We start from the raw sequence: 18,528 nt of genomic DNA on the forward strand, positions 1-18,528 counted from the left end.
AGGAGCTGAAATAGTAGATCTAATTCCTACCAGGTACGCACAGACCAATCTCTCCTATAAACCCTTCCCAAAGGAGCTAATGATTCCAACATGGGAAGTCTTACCATGAGCTCAAAGTTCAGATGAATCCTGGCAACAGTAACTGGCTGTTGTTGACTGATATAAAGAAGAATCCTATACTGTATTCAAGTAAAGATAGGCAGAAAAAAAAGAGAACGGAAGTTAAAAGGCAATACAAAATCAGCAGTAAGATGTCAGGGGCTGTGCTTCAAAGAGGCATGAAACTCAAAACTCAGCTGATTGCTGAAAGCTTCGATTTTAAATTATATCCATTTTAATCGCTTCTCATTTTGGCCTTATTCTTTTACTGTAATTAGCAATGTCTTTATTTTGTCGGTGTTTCCATTGGTATGAGGGGTGACAAGAGATCTACAAATGGCCAACAGGTGCATAGAAAGATGCTCCACATCATTAGTCATTAGGGAGATGCAAATTAAAACCACAAAAAAGTACCACTTCACACCAACTAGAATGGCCATTTTTAAAAAAGGAAAAATAATGAAACAGTGGCAAGGTATTGGAGAAATTGGAACCCTCACATACTGCTTGTGAAAATGTAAAACAGTACAGTTGCTGTGGAAACAGTCTGGCAACTCCTCAAAAAGCTAAACAGAATCACCATAAGACACAGCAATTTCACCTTTAGCGCATCCCCCAAAGAGCTGAAAATAGATAATCACCAATGTTTACTGTACCATTATTCATGGCAGTTGAAAGGGAGAAACTACCAAAAATGTCGATCAACTGATGAATGGATAAACAAAATGTGTTACCTACATACAACAGAATATTATCCAGCCCTGAAAAGGCATGAAATTCTGATAACATGCTACAACATGGATAAACCTTGAGAACATTACACTAATTGAAATAAGCCAGACATAAAAGGACAAATGACAAATATTGTATGATTCCACTTATATGAAATATCTAGAATAGACAAATTCATAGAGACAATGTAAATTAGAGGGATGCTAGGTTGGCTCAGTTAAGTGTCCGGCTCTTGGTTTAAGCGTAGGTCATGATCTCACAGTTTGTGAGATCAAGCCCGTCAGGCTCTGCACTGACAGCACAGAGCATGCTTGGGATTCTCTCTCTCTCTCTCTCTCTCTCTCTCTCTCTCTCTCTGCCCCTCCCTCTTCCTCCCTCTCTTTTAAAATAAATAAGTATTAAAAAAAGGAAAAGATTAAAGATTACCAGGGGATATGGGAAGGGAGAATGGGAAGCTTGTTTAAAGGTGACAGAGTTTTTTGTTTGGAGTAATGAAAAAGTGGAAATAGACAGTGGTGAACACTGCTAAGTATCATGAATGTACTTAATGCTATTGAACTGTGCACTTAAAAATGGTTAAAACGGCAAATATTTTCTTTTTTAATTTTTATAATTTTATTTATTTTCACAGAGGGGCAGACAGAGAGAGAGAGAGACAGAGAGAGAGAGAGAGAGAGAGAGAGAGAGAGAGAGAGAGAGAGAGAGAGAGAGAGAGAATTCCAAGCAGGCTCCACTCTCAGCACAGAGCCCGACACGGGGTTGGAACCCACAAACTGTGAGTTCATGACCTGAGCCAAAACCAAGGGTCAGACACTTAACTGAGACTGAGCCACCCAGGTGCTCCTGAAAATATTTTGTTTCATTTATATTTACCACCCCCCACCCCCACCCCCACATACACACAAAATCATAGTTAAGCAAATAATTACAATTCAATTCCAGAGGGGAGGGAAGAACTTGGGGGCTCACATACAATCTGGTACCAGAAAGTACTTTCCTCATCCTATGTTAGGCAGATAGAGTGAGGGGCTGATCACCTCAATCCAATCCAATTATAGGCTGAACTGGTTAGGGAAGATTCATAGATTTATCAAGAGTTGATCTACTTCTGGGTTGTCTCTATCTCAAGCGTTATCTTCCCTGACTTTTGATTAAGAACCTAGAAGGTCTCTGACTCCTTGGTCCTGAAAGTTCTGCCCATCAGACATTCTGAGCTGGGTTCTCCTCCCCCTTAAGTTCAAAATCTAGCAAATGTATTGAGATGAAAGTTGTTGCTTGCTGCTTATTACAGGTACTCCCCTACAGTAGGACTTTATCTCCTATGCACCACAAGATGACAGAAGTTTCCCTCTGCCTTTCTGGCACAGCCCCTGGACTTCCACGCCACCCCAGAATTCTGCAAATGTCCCATGGGGAAAAACTAATCTTGTGTTTGGAGCTCCTCTAGCTTCTGCCAGTATCTCTTTCCCCCAAGAGGTCTCTCTGATTGGGCCATACCTGATGCTTGGTCCACCCCTAGGCACATCAGCAAAAGAACCAAGAGAAGGAAATACTTGGCTCATCGGCTTTTCCCTCTTTGAAATTTTAGTTCCTCTAGTCCACATCTTTTCTAGAGCTCTCCAGTGAATTTTAAAATATAATTTTTGCAATTTATTTGCTTTTTTACAATTGTTGCAGTGGGAATTGCTGCTTGCCATAACCTACTGCATCTTATCGGGGCTGAAGGCTGGTGGAGTCTCAATACCAGATTTTTAAAATCCAATGGCAACTCCTAATGAATTAATACATCTGGATAATAATCACGGATGGCTACTACATAACAAAATCAGGGATAGTTAGACACTATGTACCTCTGGATGAGAGAATGAAAGATTTAAGGGACATGGTAGCCAACTGCAATGTATGGACCTTATTAGATCCTGATTAAAACAAACTAAAAAAAAAAAAAGAGAGAGAGAATCAGGTAAATCTGAACACTAGCTGGTAGTGAATGAGATCAAAAAATTATTGTGGGTTTTTTTAGGTGATAATTGAATAATGGTTATGTTAGGAAAAGGATCTTGGGATATATACTAAAGTATTTACAGGTAAAATTGTATGCTGGAGATGTAGTCAAAATAAGACTAAGAAGAAGGAAGACAGGCTGGAATTAAGATGAACTAAGAAGAGGGGAGCCTGAGTGGCTCAGTCAGTTGAGTGTCTGACTCTTGGTTTCCGCTCAGGTCATGATCTCATGGTTGTGACGTTGTCCATGGAGCCTGCTTGGTATTCTCTCTCTCCCTGTGCTCCGTCCTAGCATGCGCTCTTTCTCTCTCTCAAGATAAATAAATAAACATTAAAAAAAAGAAAACAATGGAACAAGATTAATAACTGTTAGAACCTAGTAATGGGTTTCTGGGGGTTCATTATTCTAGTCCCACGATTTTTATGTGTGTTTCCAAATTTCCAGTTAGACTTTTTTGTTTTTAATACAAATGAGTATTGTCTATTACATTAGTTACCTGAACAGGCCATCTTATCTAGGTCTCTGAGTGTCTCAGGAGCATGGCCCTTAGTTCACTGGACCTCTGAAATTCCATAATTTCTTAGGCTGCTCTCACCAACGTTTAAAATGTTCTGGAGCAGAACTTGAAGCTAGAGACAACCCACACAAGGAAATCAAGTCTCGGGGCTGCTAGCCATATCTTCTTTTTGATCCAAACCAATAGTATTCTGTGTGATCAACTACCCAACTCATTGTCAAACTTTCAAAGGATAAACACCAGTCATTAATTCAGGTGTAAAGACAGAATGCTCTAAGTAGAACACTAAGTGTTGTTCATTACCTAACAAAGGATTGTCCTTAGTAAATGGTTTACTCTAAAACTCTCCAAAGTCTTAAGCTAGTTCCATAACACAAAGGTCAAACTTAAAAGACTGAATGGTTGCTTTGTTTTAATGCACAATAGTAAGCAAGACAGGACTATAACTATTACTGTGTACCTTGTATTAAAAATTCACATTCAATACAAACAAACAATCATTCTAATCCTCTGATACGTGAGACACTGGGCCAGCGTAGGTACAAACCAGCTCAAAAGTATGATCTGGGACACCTGAAAACACACAAGAGTTCTCACCTCTCTGGCTGTGTGGTTCCCCAGGACTGCAGCACCAAACTTGCCCTGCTTTACATACTGACCATTTGTGCTAGAGAAGCAAGAAAAATAACAGGTATTACTAATAATTCTTTAAACTCAGCTTTCTCTTCTGCCATGTAGAAGTGGGGAATCTAGTCATTCAGTCTCAAGAAGACAACACAGGTGAGCAGTTCGTAATTTAAAGCTCTTCTACAACTTCTTTACTCTCTAAATATCTATTCATAATATCTCAGTGAAGTGGCTTTCTTTCAGCACTTAAGAAGGCAGTTGTTGAGGGTACAAGCACTTCCTAGTACACAAGGTATACAAGATAACGGCTTTTCAGGGTTTTACATACCGAATTCTCGAACTGAAATGTTCAAAAGCATTACTGATACTTCGCCTGTGGAAGGACTGTGCAGCCTAACTGCAGTTTATTTCACAATGAACAGAGGCTTATTGAGAAAAGATGGGCACCTAACCCCAACTGCAGAGACCACTCCTTCTCAGCTACTTACTATCGATACGCATGGACTGCTGTTGCAACCAATACGGTGGAAGTGCCTGTTGTACTGGGTGCTGGTTTTGGTGTTGCCGGATTTCCTGAAGATGAAGAAAAAAACAAAAGATGTCATTCATGTCTTTGCTGAAACTGATTTTAACCACTAAAGCGGCTTCAAAATTCTTGTTTACATTTTACAGTTAAGTGGTACAGTGCTTTCATGACCATTAGCCTTATCTGATCTGCAAAACAACCCTATGACCTCATCTGGGGATGAGGACACTGAGGCTCTAAGCACCTCAGTGTCTAACACAATGATAGCAGCAAGCCTAGGACTAGAATCCAGGACTCTGCCTCCACTCCAAACACAGCAAGGTCCTATCCCATCTACTTTCTTTTCTCCAATATTTGGCCAGCTATAATAAACATAAATAAAGTTATTTCTCCTGCCCTTATTTTGGGGTAGAAAATTTATGATGATATTCAGGTCATATCCATTACTTAACTTTTGCAGGGTACAGGGTAACATTAGTGTTTTAAAACAGTATATTTAGGGGTGCCTGGGTGACTCAGTCGGTTAAGCATCTGACTTCAGCTCAGGTCACGATCACATAGTTTGTGAGTTCAAGCCCAGCGTTGGACTCTGTGCTGACACCTCAGAGCCTGAAGCCTGCTTCAGATTCTGTGTCTCACTCTTTCCCTGCTCCTCCTCTGCTCACGCTCGGTCTCTCAAAAATAAACATTAAAAAAAATTTTTTAAATAAAACAGTATATTAAGAGAAAATTGCATATTTACACTCACCACATGAATGTGGGGAGAACACTGGTAAAGACAAGAAACCAAGAACTTACTTTCAAAAGTATCCTTGCTTGATTTCTTTCTTTCTTTTTGTATTGTTAAAAAGATGACAAGCTTAAAATGGAGTCACTTATGCTAAAGCCCCAGGGCACCAAACGGAGACTAACTCATAGTTTTGGCTCTCCCTGAAACGGAATCTTAAACCAGTTAATCAGGAATTCCCAGCTCAGCACAAGTCAGACAATCTGCATAATAGACCCCTGCCACCCACTAAAGGAAAGTAATCCTGCAATAGCGATCTTGCTTTTTTGCCTCCTGTAACTTCCTCGTTCCTACTTCCTTCTCTCTGTAAGAGTCCTTTTTCTTCAGCTCCTCAGAGCTCCTTTCTATCTGCTAGATTGGAGGCTGCCCAATTTATGAATCACTGAATAAAGTCAGGAAGATCTCTAAAATTTATTCAGTTGAATTTTGTTTTTTAACAATATTGACACATCTTTTTTTCTGATTATAGAATGCATGTACTCTGTAATATGCAAAACTTGGCAAATACAGAAATGGATAAAGAAGATAAAAATGACCTGTAGTCTCACCAGTTAAAAGTAAAAGTTCATAATTTGATGTATTTATTCCTAGTTCCTTTTTCAAGACAGCTTTTTTTCTATATTTTTTAAACAAAATTAATACTCCAATTTGACAATCTCCTCTTCTTACTTAGTATTAGTATTTCTTTTAAAGCATTCTCCAAAACAAAGATAAAATAATCCTAAAAATACTTTTTGGTGGTTACATAAAATACTACGCTATGACTCTACCAGAACCTACTCAATGTCTTATTAGTTGACATTTCTTTGGACTGTTTCCAATTTTCCTCTATTATAAATAATGCTATGGTGATCATCCTGAAAACACATTTTTGTATGTACCGCTAATTACTTTCTTAGAACAAATTCTTACAACTGGAATTATGGAGTGAAGAAGTGTAAAACATTGAAAGGTTTGCTACGTCCTGCCCAAATGCCTTACTGCATCAGTTTATACCCCTACCAGCAGTGTGAATATGCCAGCTTTGCACCCCTGCTAACAAGAGGGGGCTGTTTTTTTAAATCTTTACCAACGAAGCTGGGCAATAGAAAAAGGGAAATACCATGTCATTGTTGTTTTCATTTGCATTTATTGATTACAATGAAGCAGAGATGGAATATTTTCTATAGATTTGTAATGGTCATTTGTTTTGTTTAGATGAATTGCCACTTACATTGTTTGCTTACTGTCCTGTTATTCATGTTTTCCTTATTATTTTGTAAAAACCTACAACATAGTTGTTAATTCAACCACTACTGTCCAGTTGTATGTAACACTACAATAATATTTTTCTCTTGATAAGCTGTAAGAAAAAAAGTAACTAAGGTCAGAGGCAGGTTATTAGGACAAGTGTGAAATGCTGAGAAAAATTACTGTCTGCCCAAGGTCAGCCTAGCATCCTCCTTTAGGATAGAAGCTTAGTTCAGCTTCTCCCACAATACTCTTTTGGTTGTCTAATGCCCTGGAAAGGGAAGGTTGTTCACGGAGTTGCTAGAAGGTAAGTCAGGTGCTGACAATCGTGGGATCTTATTGGCTCAGCACTTCCTCCTCTCTGAAATCAGTACTGCAGATTCTTGAATTCCCCACTGACAAGGACTTTTAATATGTACTTTCAAATCTTTTTTTTTTTTTTGAGTAGTTTTCTTGAACTATAGTTTTTAAAGTCTGTTCTTTCCCCCCTTTTTTCCTTCCTGTGTACACACACACACACCACACACACACACACTCACTCTCTCTCTCTCTCTCTCTCTTGGATCTTCTTTGCCATCTTTAATATTTATCACACTTTCTTTTGGAACATTTTTATCTCTCAAATTTTTTATTGTTTAAAAATGTCCTTCTGGGGCGCCTGGGTGGCACAGTCGGTTAAGCGTCCGACTTCAGCCAGGTCACGATCTCGCGCTCCGTGAGTTCGAGCCCCGCGTCAGGCTCTGGGCTGATGGCTCGGAGCCTGGAGCCCGTTTCCGACTCTGTGTCTCCCTCTCTCTCTGACCCTCCCCCGTTCATGCTCTGTCTCTCTCTGTCCCAAAAATAAATAAACGTTGAAAAAAAAAAAAAAAAAAAAATTTTAAAAATGTCCTTCTGTTAACCTTCTGTTTCTCTTCAGGCATGATATCCGTTCTTTGTATTCATTCTTGTGTTCCTGCTCGTTTAGCCTTCATTTCTGAAATAATTCTTACGTCTCTAATTCTTGCCTGAGTCTTGTCACTTACTTCTGAGATTTTCTAATCCTCATTTCATGTCTTACATTACTTTCTTAATGTTAAACAGGTGGTGGTAGTTTTTGAGAAACATTCTCACAGAATCTCTACAGCTCTCACTGTAGGGATATTATTCTGTTTCTTGCTCTCTTTGTTCTTATAATTTTACATGGAGTTGGATTCTGCTAAGTTCCTACTGCTCATTTTAACGTGAAATCTGCTTTTCTGAATTTTTAGAAGGAGATAGGGTTCAAGTGGCTTTCCTAACTTCATAGAGCTCCCTCTTCTGTTGCTTTTGCAGAGTTAAAAAAAATATGGTGGCTCCCTCCTGAGACTTCCTGATTCTATTTCTATCCCTACTTTTATTTTTATTTATTTTTAAATTTTTTTAATTTTATTATTTTAATTTACAACCAAATTAGTTAGCATATAGTGCAACAATGATTTCAGTAGATTCCTTAGTGCCCCTTACCCGTTTAGCCCATCCCCCACCCCACAACCCCTCCAGTAACCCTCAGTTTGTTCTCCATATTTATGAGTCTCTTCTGTTTTGTCCCCCTCCCTGTTTTTATATTTTTGTTTCCCTTCCCTTATGTTCATCTGTTTTGTCTCTTAAAGTCCTCATATGGGTGAAGTCATATGATATTTGTCTTTCTCTGACTAATGTCGCTTAGCATAATACCCTCCAGTTCCATCCACGTAGTTGTAAATGGCAAGATTTCATTCTTTTTGATTGCTGAATAATACTCCATTGTGTATGTGTGTGTATATATATATATATACCACATTTTCTTTATCCATTCATCCATCAATGGACATTTGGGCTCTTTCCTTACTTTGGCTATTGTTGATAGTGCTGCTATAAACATCGGGGTGCATGTGTCCCTTCGAAACAGCATATCTGTATCCCTTGGATAAATACCTAGTAGTGCAATTGCTGGGTTGAAGGGTAGTTCTATTTTTAGTTTTTGGGGGAACCTCCATACTGTTTTCCAGAGAGGCTGCACCAGCTTGCATTCCCACCAACAATTCAAAAGAGATCCTTTTTCTCCACATCCTTGCCAACATCTGTTGTTGCCTGAATTGTTAATGTTAGCCATTCTGACAGGTATCTCTTTGTGGTTTTGATTTGTATTTCCCTGATGATGAGTGATGTTGAGCATTTTTTCATGTGTCGGTTGGCCATCTGGATGTCTTCTTTGGAGAAGTGTCTATTCATGTCTTTTGCCCATTTCTTCACTGGATTATTTGTTTTTTGCGTGTTGGGTTTGATAAGTTCTTTATAGATTTTGGATACTAACCCTTTATCTAATATGTTGTTTGCAGATATCTTCTCCCATTCCGTTGGTTGCCTTTTAGTTGTGCTGACTGTTTCCTTCGCCGTGCAGAAGCTTTTTATTTTGATGAGGTCCCAATAGTTCATTTTTGCTTTTGTTTCCCTTGCCTCTGGAGAAGACGTGTTGAGTAAGAAGTTGCCGTGGCCAAGGTCAAAGAGGTTTTTGCCCTTCTCCTCGAAGATTTTGATGGCTTCCTGCGTTACATTTAGGTCTTTCATCCATTTTGAGTTTATTTTTGTGTATGTGTAAGAAAGTGGTCCAGGCATTCTTCTGCAAGTCGCTGTCCAATTTTCCCAGCACCACTTGCCGAAAAGACTGTCTTTATTCCATTGGATATTCTTTTCTTCTTTGTCAAAGATTAGTTGGCCATACATTTGTGGGTCCATTTCTGGGTTCTCTATTCTGTTCCATTGATCTGAGTGTCTGTTTTTGTGCCATATTATTTTTTAATTTGAGAGAGAGAGAGAGCACAAGTGGGGAGAGGGGCAGAGGAGGAGAGGGAGGGGGAGGGGAAAGGGGAGGGGGGAGAAAGAGAGGGAGAGGGAGATGGGGAGAGAGACAGACAGAAAATCTCAAGCAGGCTCCATGCTCAGTGTGGAGCCTGACTCAGGGCTCAATCTCACAACCCTGGGACATGACCTGAGTTGAAATCAAGAGTAGAAGGCTCAACCAACTGAGTCACCCAGGTGCCTCATCCCTACACTTTTTTTTTTTTTCTAATATTTTTTGGGGGGGTTATTTATTTTTGAACAAGAGAGAGAGAGAGACAGAGCACGAGTGGGGAAGGAGCAGGGAGAAGAAGACACAGAATCTGAAGCAGGCTCCAGGCTCTGAGCTGTCAGGACTGAGTCTGATGCAGGGCTTGAATTCATAAACTGTGAGATCATGATCTGAGCCCAATGTGACCACTTCACCAACTGAGCCACCCAGGCGCCCCACCCCATCCCTACTTTTATTTGGATCTTCTCTTCTTCACTTCTAATATATCCCTATCTTCTTCAATATTAATTCCACTCACAGAAGGTTCTTTTTAGTGTGGGGGCCTGTCCTGGAAGGCCACGCTAGGGGGTGAGTTTCAAAAGTTCATAGGAGCAGGGCACTTGGCTGGCTCAGTTGGTAGAGACTGTGACTCTTGATCTCAGGGTCATGAGTTCAAGCCCCACGCTGGGCATGGAGCCTACTTTTAAAAAGAAAAAAAAAAAATAGCTCATAGGAGTGAGACTACTCTAGCTCTTCCAGTCCCCGTTATCAACCCCTTGTACTTAGCCACAATTAGAGTGGGCAAAACGCATTCCAGTTTCAGCTTGGCCTGCCATATTTTCCAAGAACATTTGGTGGCTACTTGGTGTTCTCCCATTTTCTGATGGAGATATCCCACCACTACCCTGTATGCTCCCACGCAAATGCTGATACTACACAGCCTTGTGGCTTGTCCAGACCTTCTTATATTTTGGGATATTCATGAAGATACCTTTCCAACGGGTGTTGTTGTAAATGTTATCCATAGGTTTGTCTTTTGTATCTGATGTTTTTACATTCAGATCTGAAGAGATTCAAGAACTGTATTGCAGCCACCTTCCCCACAAAGACTTCTTATACAAATATCCCTTGAACAGACAGGGTCTCCTGTCTTGCTACTTTATTTTTGTAAGTGCCTGCATATGACTGTGTAGGTAATTTTTAAGCTGAAATGCCTCTATAATTTCCCTTTAAAAGTGTAATTAGCTCATAGTTGTTGTTTTCTGATTAAAACAAAATCAAGTTACCTCATTGGGTGGGGACTGGGGTTGTTTATTTTAATCCACATCCATTAACTCAACCACTTTAAATTGAGTCAGAATCACACTGCTGATGAAGAGATATGCCAGAGGAAATGTAGAGGCATAGCCTACTAGAAATCTGGCCAGGTGATGGCTTGGAGAACAGGACCGGAAATCTACACCAAAGATGCTAAAAGTGACAGGTCAGATTTAGAGCAGAGGTCAGCAAACATTTTCTGTACAGGGCCAAACAGTAAATAGTTTAGGCTTATGGGCCATATGATATCCGTTGCAATTCTTCAAAACCCTCAATATCCCAACAACATCCTCAGTGCCAGCATTGTGCCTAGTATGTAAAAGGCACTCAATACTTTCATCTTCATTCAGGAAACACTTAATTTAATGTCCCTTACCATCTGTTCTGCTTAGGGTTATTTCTATTGGTCCTTCATTCCTCTTCAGGTTCTTACTCAAAGAAAGCAAAGTATACAGGGAGAGCTTTGGAGTGAATCAGGTTAGGGTTCAAATTTCAATTATGTCACTTACTGCTGTAGGACCTTGATGGAGTCCCTAAACCTCTCTGAGCCTCTAAACTGGGGGTAGTCTTACCTATTTCACAGCACTGTTGAGATAATTAAACAAGGCAATCTATGTAAAGCATCTGAGACCAGACACATAGCAGGCATTTTAGAAATATTAGTTGCCCTTTTCTCTCCTTTCATTCAACAAATGTTCATTCAATGCGTCTCCATCACAATGAAGGGTACGGGGGATATAGCACTGAGCATCACTGTCTAATTGGGAAAAATTCACTGTCAGGATACATCTAAACCTATCCAGGTAAAAGAAGTGAAAAGCTGTTCTTCCTTTTCGCCAAAACATTGGACCGTGCCTACTTAGAGTGCCTCAGACAGTTTTAGAGAGTGCTGTTCACAGGAGGTAAAAGAGTTTGCCTGAGACCTCCCTCCATTAACTTCCGACAAAGGACACACTCTGTCTAGCTGCTGGAATTCGATCTCAGAGCTTAGAGAGAGAATGCACCGCTGGCGGTGAGCTTGGCCAGACTGATTGAGGCATGTCACTTTTGGAAGGCTGTTCATCCTTCCAACTAACCTGTTAGGGGCCAATCGTAACCTCATAACTTACCTGTTGTTGCTGTTCCCTGGCCTTTCTTAGGCTGCTTTGGGGCTGTGTACTGGAAGAATTCATTTCCGTGGCCAGCAGATGCCTGATCCAGGCCAAAAAGAGAGGCCAATCTGGCACTGTTAGTAGAAAATGAAAATGACATTTCATTTGACATATCTCAAACCCGGAATCATTATGAAAGCTGCTCACCTCCAACTTTGAACGAATACCTCCTTGAATGTATATCCCACCATTCAATACTGGAAGTGACAGCTAAGTGTCTTCAAAATCAAGATTGTATTTCTGATCTGAACAGCATCAGCTGACCTTGCCTGTCCTCAGGACTTTGATCAAGGCATTTCTTCTTTTTGGACCTCAGTTTCTCTGTATGTAAATTGAGGTGATTGGTCTAGATGCTCTCTGTGGTCTCTTCAAACCATAAATTCTTGCCTTTAGCAAGTCATAGTTTCCTACCTTTTACCAATTTATTACACTGAAATAAATTTGTACTCCATACTTACTCCATCAAACAAACATGGTCCTACCATTTCACCTAACAGGCAGAACCATTCTTTTACCATCCCTTGCAATGAATCCTATGCCCCAACCACTCCAAGGAAACTGCTCTTGCTAAGGTCACCAACAACCTCTTTGTTACTAAACACAGCTTATCAGTCATTATCTTATTTGGTCTTCATGCTGCCTTTTTACACTGTCAACTAATTTGTTCTTCTTCAAACAAACTCTTCCCTTGACTTTTGGGGGGATATTTGCAGGGGTGGGAGGAGGAACTGGTCCAAGTAAGACATCAAGAAATGCTCATGGGATCCTTCTCATCTTCCCATGTCTTTGGCTTCTTGTTTAGCTCCTTGAACTCTTCCTCTTTTGCCCAACCTTTTTTTTTTTTCCGAGAGAGAGAGAGAGAGAGAGAGAGAGAGAGAGAAAGCGTGTGAGTGGGTGAGAGAGGAGAGGGTGAGAGAAAGAGAAAATCTTAAGCAGACTCCCTTGGGCAGGGGTGGGGTTTGATCCCACGACCCTGGGATCATGACCTGAGCCGAAATCAAGAGTCAGGACGCTCAACTAACTGAGCCACTTAGGCGCCCCTGAACCAAAATTCTACACTCCCAGAAAGAAGGCAAGGTGTAGTACAAACCATACTGTTTGCATAAACACTTTAGGCACAGTAAGTCACTTCATCATTTATGGGAAGCTTGTATCAGTGTGTGGAACTGTTTACCAATTAAGTTCCCAGATGCCAGCCAAGAGCCAACCTTGTAAACAGGACTTTCTAAGGATGATGTTGTCACATCCCGTGTTAACTCTTCTGCAAACATACATGGCCAAAACTGAAATCTGGGCATCATCCCTGCCTTTTACCCCCCTGGTGTTCATGACCAACCCCTGAGTCCATTTGATTTTACTTGCTCAGTACTTTTTGAACCCTTGCACTTCCCATTCTTACTGCCACTTGCCTGGTTCAGGTCACCATCATATCCATCTAGCTTAAATTATTCCAATAGCCTCCTGACTCACCTCCCTGCCCTGGTCTTATCTGCTTCTTACCCATTCTCCCCACTGCATTCACAGTTTTCTTTCTAAAAACTAAACTTGACCAAGTCTCTTCCCTACTTAAACCCCTCAATAACACCTCAACATTACCAAGATAAATATCCAAACTCCACAAGATGGCTTTATAAAGCCCTTCAAGACCTCACCTCTCCATACTTTCCCAGTTTCCTATCTGACCACTTCTCATCTCCAACTGTGTGCTACACAGAACTTTTTGTTTCTCAAATAAGGCAAGCTCTTTCTAATCTCTAGCTTTGGATATGCTGTTCCCTCTGCTTAAAACATTCTTCCTCTTCCTTCTCTCCCCTGGAAGCTGCCCCTAATCTCAAATCTCATCTAAGTTAGATGACCTTCTTAGGAACTCCCATAGGAGTCTTCTTCCTTCATTCAAGAAAGATGTATCAGACACTGCGCTAAATGCTGAGTATATATTGATGAGCAAAACTAGGTTCTATTTTCAAGGAGCTTATACACTCTAACAAAGAAATTGGCATTACATAATGAGTAATTGCAAAACTATAATATGAGATATATATCAGGCAGCTGTTGTATGGAGTTATACTCCACATAGATTAATATAAGTTATCAATCAGTAATTATATAACATGATAATTGACAATTTATTGTAATCACCACTTGACTGAATATTTTGCCTAGGGTCTGGTATGTAACAGGCTCAATAAATGAACTCAAAGTCTAGTCTAGCTCTGAGCTCCTTTTCTCCAAAGGCATCTTTGGTTTAGGTAATGTAAATATTGAGGGGTGCCTAGCTGGCTCAGTCGGTAGAGCGTATGACTTTTTTTTTTTTTTTTTTCAACGTTTATTTATTTTTGGGACAGAGAGAGACAGAGCATGAACGGGGGAGGGGCAGAGAGAGAGGGAGACACAGAATTGGAAACAGTCTCCAGGCTCTGAGCCATCAGCCCAGAGCCCGACGCGGGGCTCAAACTCACGGACCACGAGATCGTGACCTGGCTGAAGTCGGGCGCTTAACCGACTGCGCCACCCAGGCGCCCCTAGAGCGTATGACTCTTAATCTGGGGTTGAGTTCGAGCCCACATTGTTGAGTATAGAGATTACAAAAAAAAAAAAAAAAACAACCAAAAAACCAAAAAAACCAAAAAACCAAAAAAACAAAAAACAAAAAAAAATTAAAAAGCACACACACACACACACACAAAACCTTTAAAAATATATTGAAACTACACAACTTTTTTGGGTCTTTTCCCTCAATAATTTTAAAGTTTAATACGTACTAACATTTTGCAAAATAAATTTAATATAATCTGCAACTACTACCCTGTTCTTTCAAGATAGTGTACTACAAGTTTCCTGTAAATGGGACCAACAATGCCTACTTTAAAGGACTAAGAGGTTTAAATGAGATTTCAAGCATAGAGAGCAGTACTGGCCTAAATAAGACATCAACAAATGTTAATAAAATTAAAAGGAAACCAAGATTTCTCCTTTTATGGAGACAGTCTGGGAAGATTCCCTAAAAGAGTAAGATTCTGGGAGAGTTAGGCAATGCCTTTAACACAGTGAAAAATTTACAAAACTTAGAACCTAGTTAACATAGAAGAGTTTATGCACAAATAAGTGACAAGAAAAGAATGTCCTTGTTATCTTTAGTATGGGTATTGGATTTGCTGTTTTAATTTTGCAGGTATGTTTTTTTCAAGGGAAAGACAGAAATGTCATGTAAACTATGTTTCCATAGATGCTCTAAAGGCCAGCCCTGATGACTGCAAAACCAATCCAAAAGCCAGGTCAACCCAATTATCTTTCAAATCCATTTTATTTTCTATTAATTTTCTTAGGTAAACTCTATATAGACTTAAGGGCATAAGTTTCTTGTAAATTATTATTTTTTCTACTTCTAAAGTATTCTCAAATGTACACATTTCTCTCTGGTAGGAAGAATGGGCTTGCTAACTCTGGACTTGAGTCTATGTTTATAATTATGGGAAGTCATCATGGCACTAATTACGTTTTAAAAATAAATGCTGGCCAATGCATTTAGTTGCCAAAGTCTTTATCTAGCCTTAGTTTCATACTCCTTTTCTTTTCTCATCAAAAACAGTAACACACAGCAGTTATACTATATTAATATATTTTAATAAAAAGGGATCTTTTGTTGTTAAAGTATTTCTTTTATGAACTATGGCATCAAACACCTACTTTTACAATAATAATAATGGGCACATGGCAGTCTAGTAGAAATCTGATTGCCTGATTTCAAATCCAGGCTCTTTCACTTTATAGTTATGTGATCCTGGGCAACTCACCTCTCTGACCCTTAATTTTCCATGTGTAAAATGGGTATAATACTAAAAACTACCTAATTGACCGGTGGGGAGAAGAAAATACGATAATGTATATTTATACTTAGTTTGGTACCTGGCATAGAGTATGTATTTTAGATATATGTGCATATTTCTTGTTACCTAAAAATGTTGCTTGAGGAGCACCTGGGTGGCTGTCAGTTAAGTGTCTGACTCTTCATTTCGGTTATGATCTCAGGGTTCGTGGGTTCAAGTCCCATGTCGGGCTCTGCGCTGTTAGCATGGAACCTGCTTGGGGTTCTCTCTTCCTCTCTGCCCTTCCCCTACCTTTCTGTCTCAAGAATAAATAAATAAACTTAAAAATATATATATATTTAAAATGTAATTTGAGGGGCGCCTGGGTGGCTCAGTCGGTTAAGCGTCCGACTTCGGCTCAGGTCATGATCTCACAGTTCATAAGTTCGAGCCCCGCGTCGGGCTCTGTGCTGACAGCTCAGAGCCTGGAGCCTGTTTCCGATTCTGTGTCTCCCTCTCTCCCTCTGCCCCTCCCCTGCTCATGCTCTGTCTCTCTCTGTCTCAAAAATAAATAAACATTAAAAATAATAATGATAAAAATTTAAAAAAATAATAAAATAAAATAAAATAAAATAAAATAAAATAAAATAAAATAAAATAAAATGTAATCTGAACTCAGATACCCCTGTAAGGGAGAAAGCATGCTCAATCAGGGCACAAACTGACCTGTAACTATAAAATGCTATTAGCATAAATACAAAAATATAGAACTGGAAAAGGTCTCAAAGATCACCTAGGGCAAGCCTAATATTTAATAGACTGGGGTATGGAGAACCAAAGACGAGAAGTGATTTGTCTAAGGTTACACTCCTCACTGGGGGCAGAATCAACATTAGAATCTAGACTTTTCTGTATCCTTTACAGAACCTAAAATACTTTCTGATAATCAAGTTCCATATTTATCTTTTTTTATGCATTTTTTAATGTTTATTTATTTTTGAGAGAGTACAAGCAGGGGAGGGGCAGAGAGAGAGGGAGCCACAGACTCTGAAGCAGGCTCCAGGCTCTGAGCTGTCAGCACAGAGTTCAATGTGGAGCTCGAACTCACAAACCGCAAGATCATGACCTGAGCCAACGTTGGATGCTTAACCAATGGAGCCACCCAGGTGCCCCTAGATTTCTCTTTTTTCTACCTCTACACTGGTGACTTCTCATTGCTATGCTAATCAGATTTGCCTACATATACCTTTTATATAGTCTAAAACATGTATTACATAAAAACAAGTATTTACGTAACTGGCCTCTTAAAAATGCTTTGTGATTATTACTGGATTGGTTTTATTCCACTACTAAACTGGGAGTTTCCTAGGGGCAAGAATTGTGCCTTATTCCTATCTGTATTGGATGAAGAGAAGTACCATACACTTAAGCAGACACACATTTCTTCATTTCAAAGTCACCATGGTAGGAAAAGAGCCAAAAAAAAAAAAAGGTAAGCTTCCTGATTACTACTTCTAGGTTAAGCATGGGTTTGAAGAGGCCTGGAAACTGGAACACAGATTATCAATCATCTTGACAGCCATCCAAGACACTAATGCTCCCGCTTCTACCAGGCCTGAATATCCTAAATGGAATCAAGGCAAGTCAAAATACATGAAAATTAATAAGCAAGTATATTTACAGCAAATTACAGTTATAAGAGGAAGTGGAAAGCAACTGCAACACCCACTGTCATGTGTTCTATTTCCTCAGGAAAAAACAAAGAAGGAATAGATAAATCAGAGGCTGCTGGGAAAACTTATGATATTCTCAATCTTAAATTTGATTTGGTTTTTCTGGTTATTACTGGGAATAAAAATAAGTTATATGTACAACTTTGTTTACTAAGTCTTTTATCATTCAGTTAGCTGCTGTCTACGTTTAAGAGCACAGATAAATGCCCAGAACTAAAATGTTTCATGTCCTTGATGGGCCTACTCAGAAAAGCAGCACAGCTGAGCCACCAAGAACTATCTCCGGCCAGCAATCTGGAAAAGAGCACATGACTTTTTATCCTGTCATTTTCAGTCAGTAGCAGACTGCTCGCTGCATAAAAGTTGGGAGCTCTAACATTCGTTTATAGACTTCTCCCCAATATTTTCACCTAGTGAAGAATGTGAATTTAAAGTATCTCTTATAGGGGCACCTGGCTGGCTCAGTTGGTAGAGCATGTGACTCTTGATCTCGAGGTTAGGAGTTTGAGCCCCACTTTGGGTGTAAAGATTACTTAAAAATAAAATCTTAAGGGCGCCTGGGTGGCTCAGTCGGTTGAGTGTCCGACTTCGGCTCAGGTCATGATCTCACAGCTCATGGGTTCGAGCGCCGCGTCGGGCTCTGTGCTGACAGCTCAGAGCCTGGAGCCTGCTTCACGTTCTGTGTCTCCCTCGCTCTCTGCCCCTCCCCCACTCACACCCTGTCTCTCTCTCCTTCAAAAATAAATAAGCATTTAAAAAAATAATAAAATTTAAAAAAATAAATAAAATATTTTTAAAAAGTTTTTTTTTAAATACTGATTCAAAGGCTCTTTCCCTCTTTTAAAAAATATATCCTTACTAGTTTTTTTATCCACTTATTCTAGGTTTGGGAGATGTTTGTTACAGTCTTCTTTATTAATGTGTCTATTTGTCCTTTTATATCTTGTAGTTTTGCTTTATGGAAGTTGCTGCTCTACTACAAGAAGCCCTCAGCTTACACAGTTCCTACATGCAGCATCTTCAGTTAGTATGTCTTAATTAAACTAATACCCGTCCCTCAACAGCACAGTGCAAATTTCACTTATAAAGGTATATTAACTGTAAGTAAATGCATAAAGTGCAAACTTTGCAGCTAGCTCTTCAGTCCACAGATCACTACACGACAGACACA

At 39.6% G+C, this 18,528-nt stretch overlaps 1 protein-coding gene across 4 annotated transcripts in view; it reads right to left on the bottom strand.

Annotated features, from left to right (window-relative positions):
* FKBP15 (FKBP prolyl isomerase family member 15) overlaps positions 1-18,528 on the bottom strand; it is a 57,580-nt gene that overhangs the window by 36,322 nt on the left and 2,730 nt on the right. For all 4 annotated transcript variants that reach the window (XM_003995763.6, XM_045043249.1, XM_045043248.1 and 1 more), the window contains exons 2-5: positions 11,777-11,892; positions 4,469-4,553; positions 3,951-4,020; positions 105-179 (exon numbers count right to left, since the gene is read on the bottom strand). In XM_003995763.6, coding sequence (XP_003995812.2) covers positions 105-179; positions 3,951-4,020; positions 4,469-4,553; positions 11,777-11,892 — 346 coding nt within the window. The remainder of the gene's footprint in view (positions 1-104; positions 180-3,950; positions 4,021-4,468; positions 4,554-11,776; positions 11,893-18,528) is intronic.

Source organism: Felis catus, chromosome D4, assembly GCF_018350175.1.
Source record: "Felis catus isolate Fca126 chromosome D4, F.catus_Fca126_mat1.0, whole genome shotgun sequence".
Lineage (NCBI taxonomy): Eukaryota > Metazoa > Chordata > Mammalia > Carnivora > Felidae > Felis > Felis catus.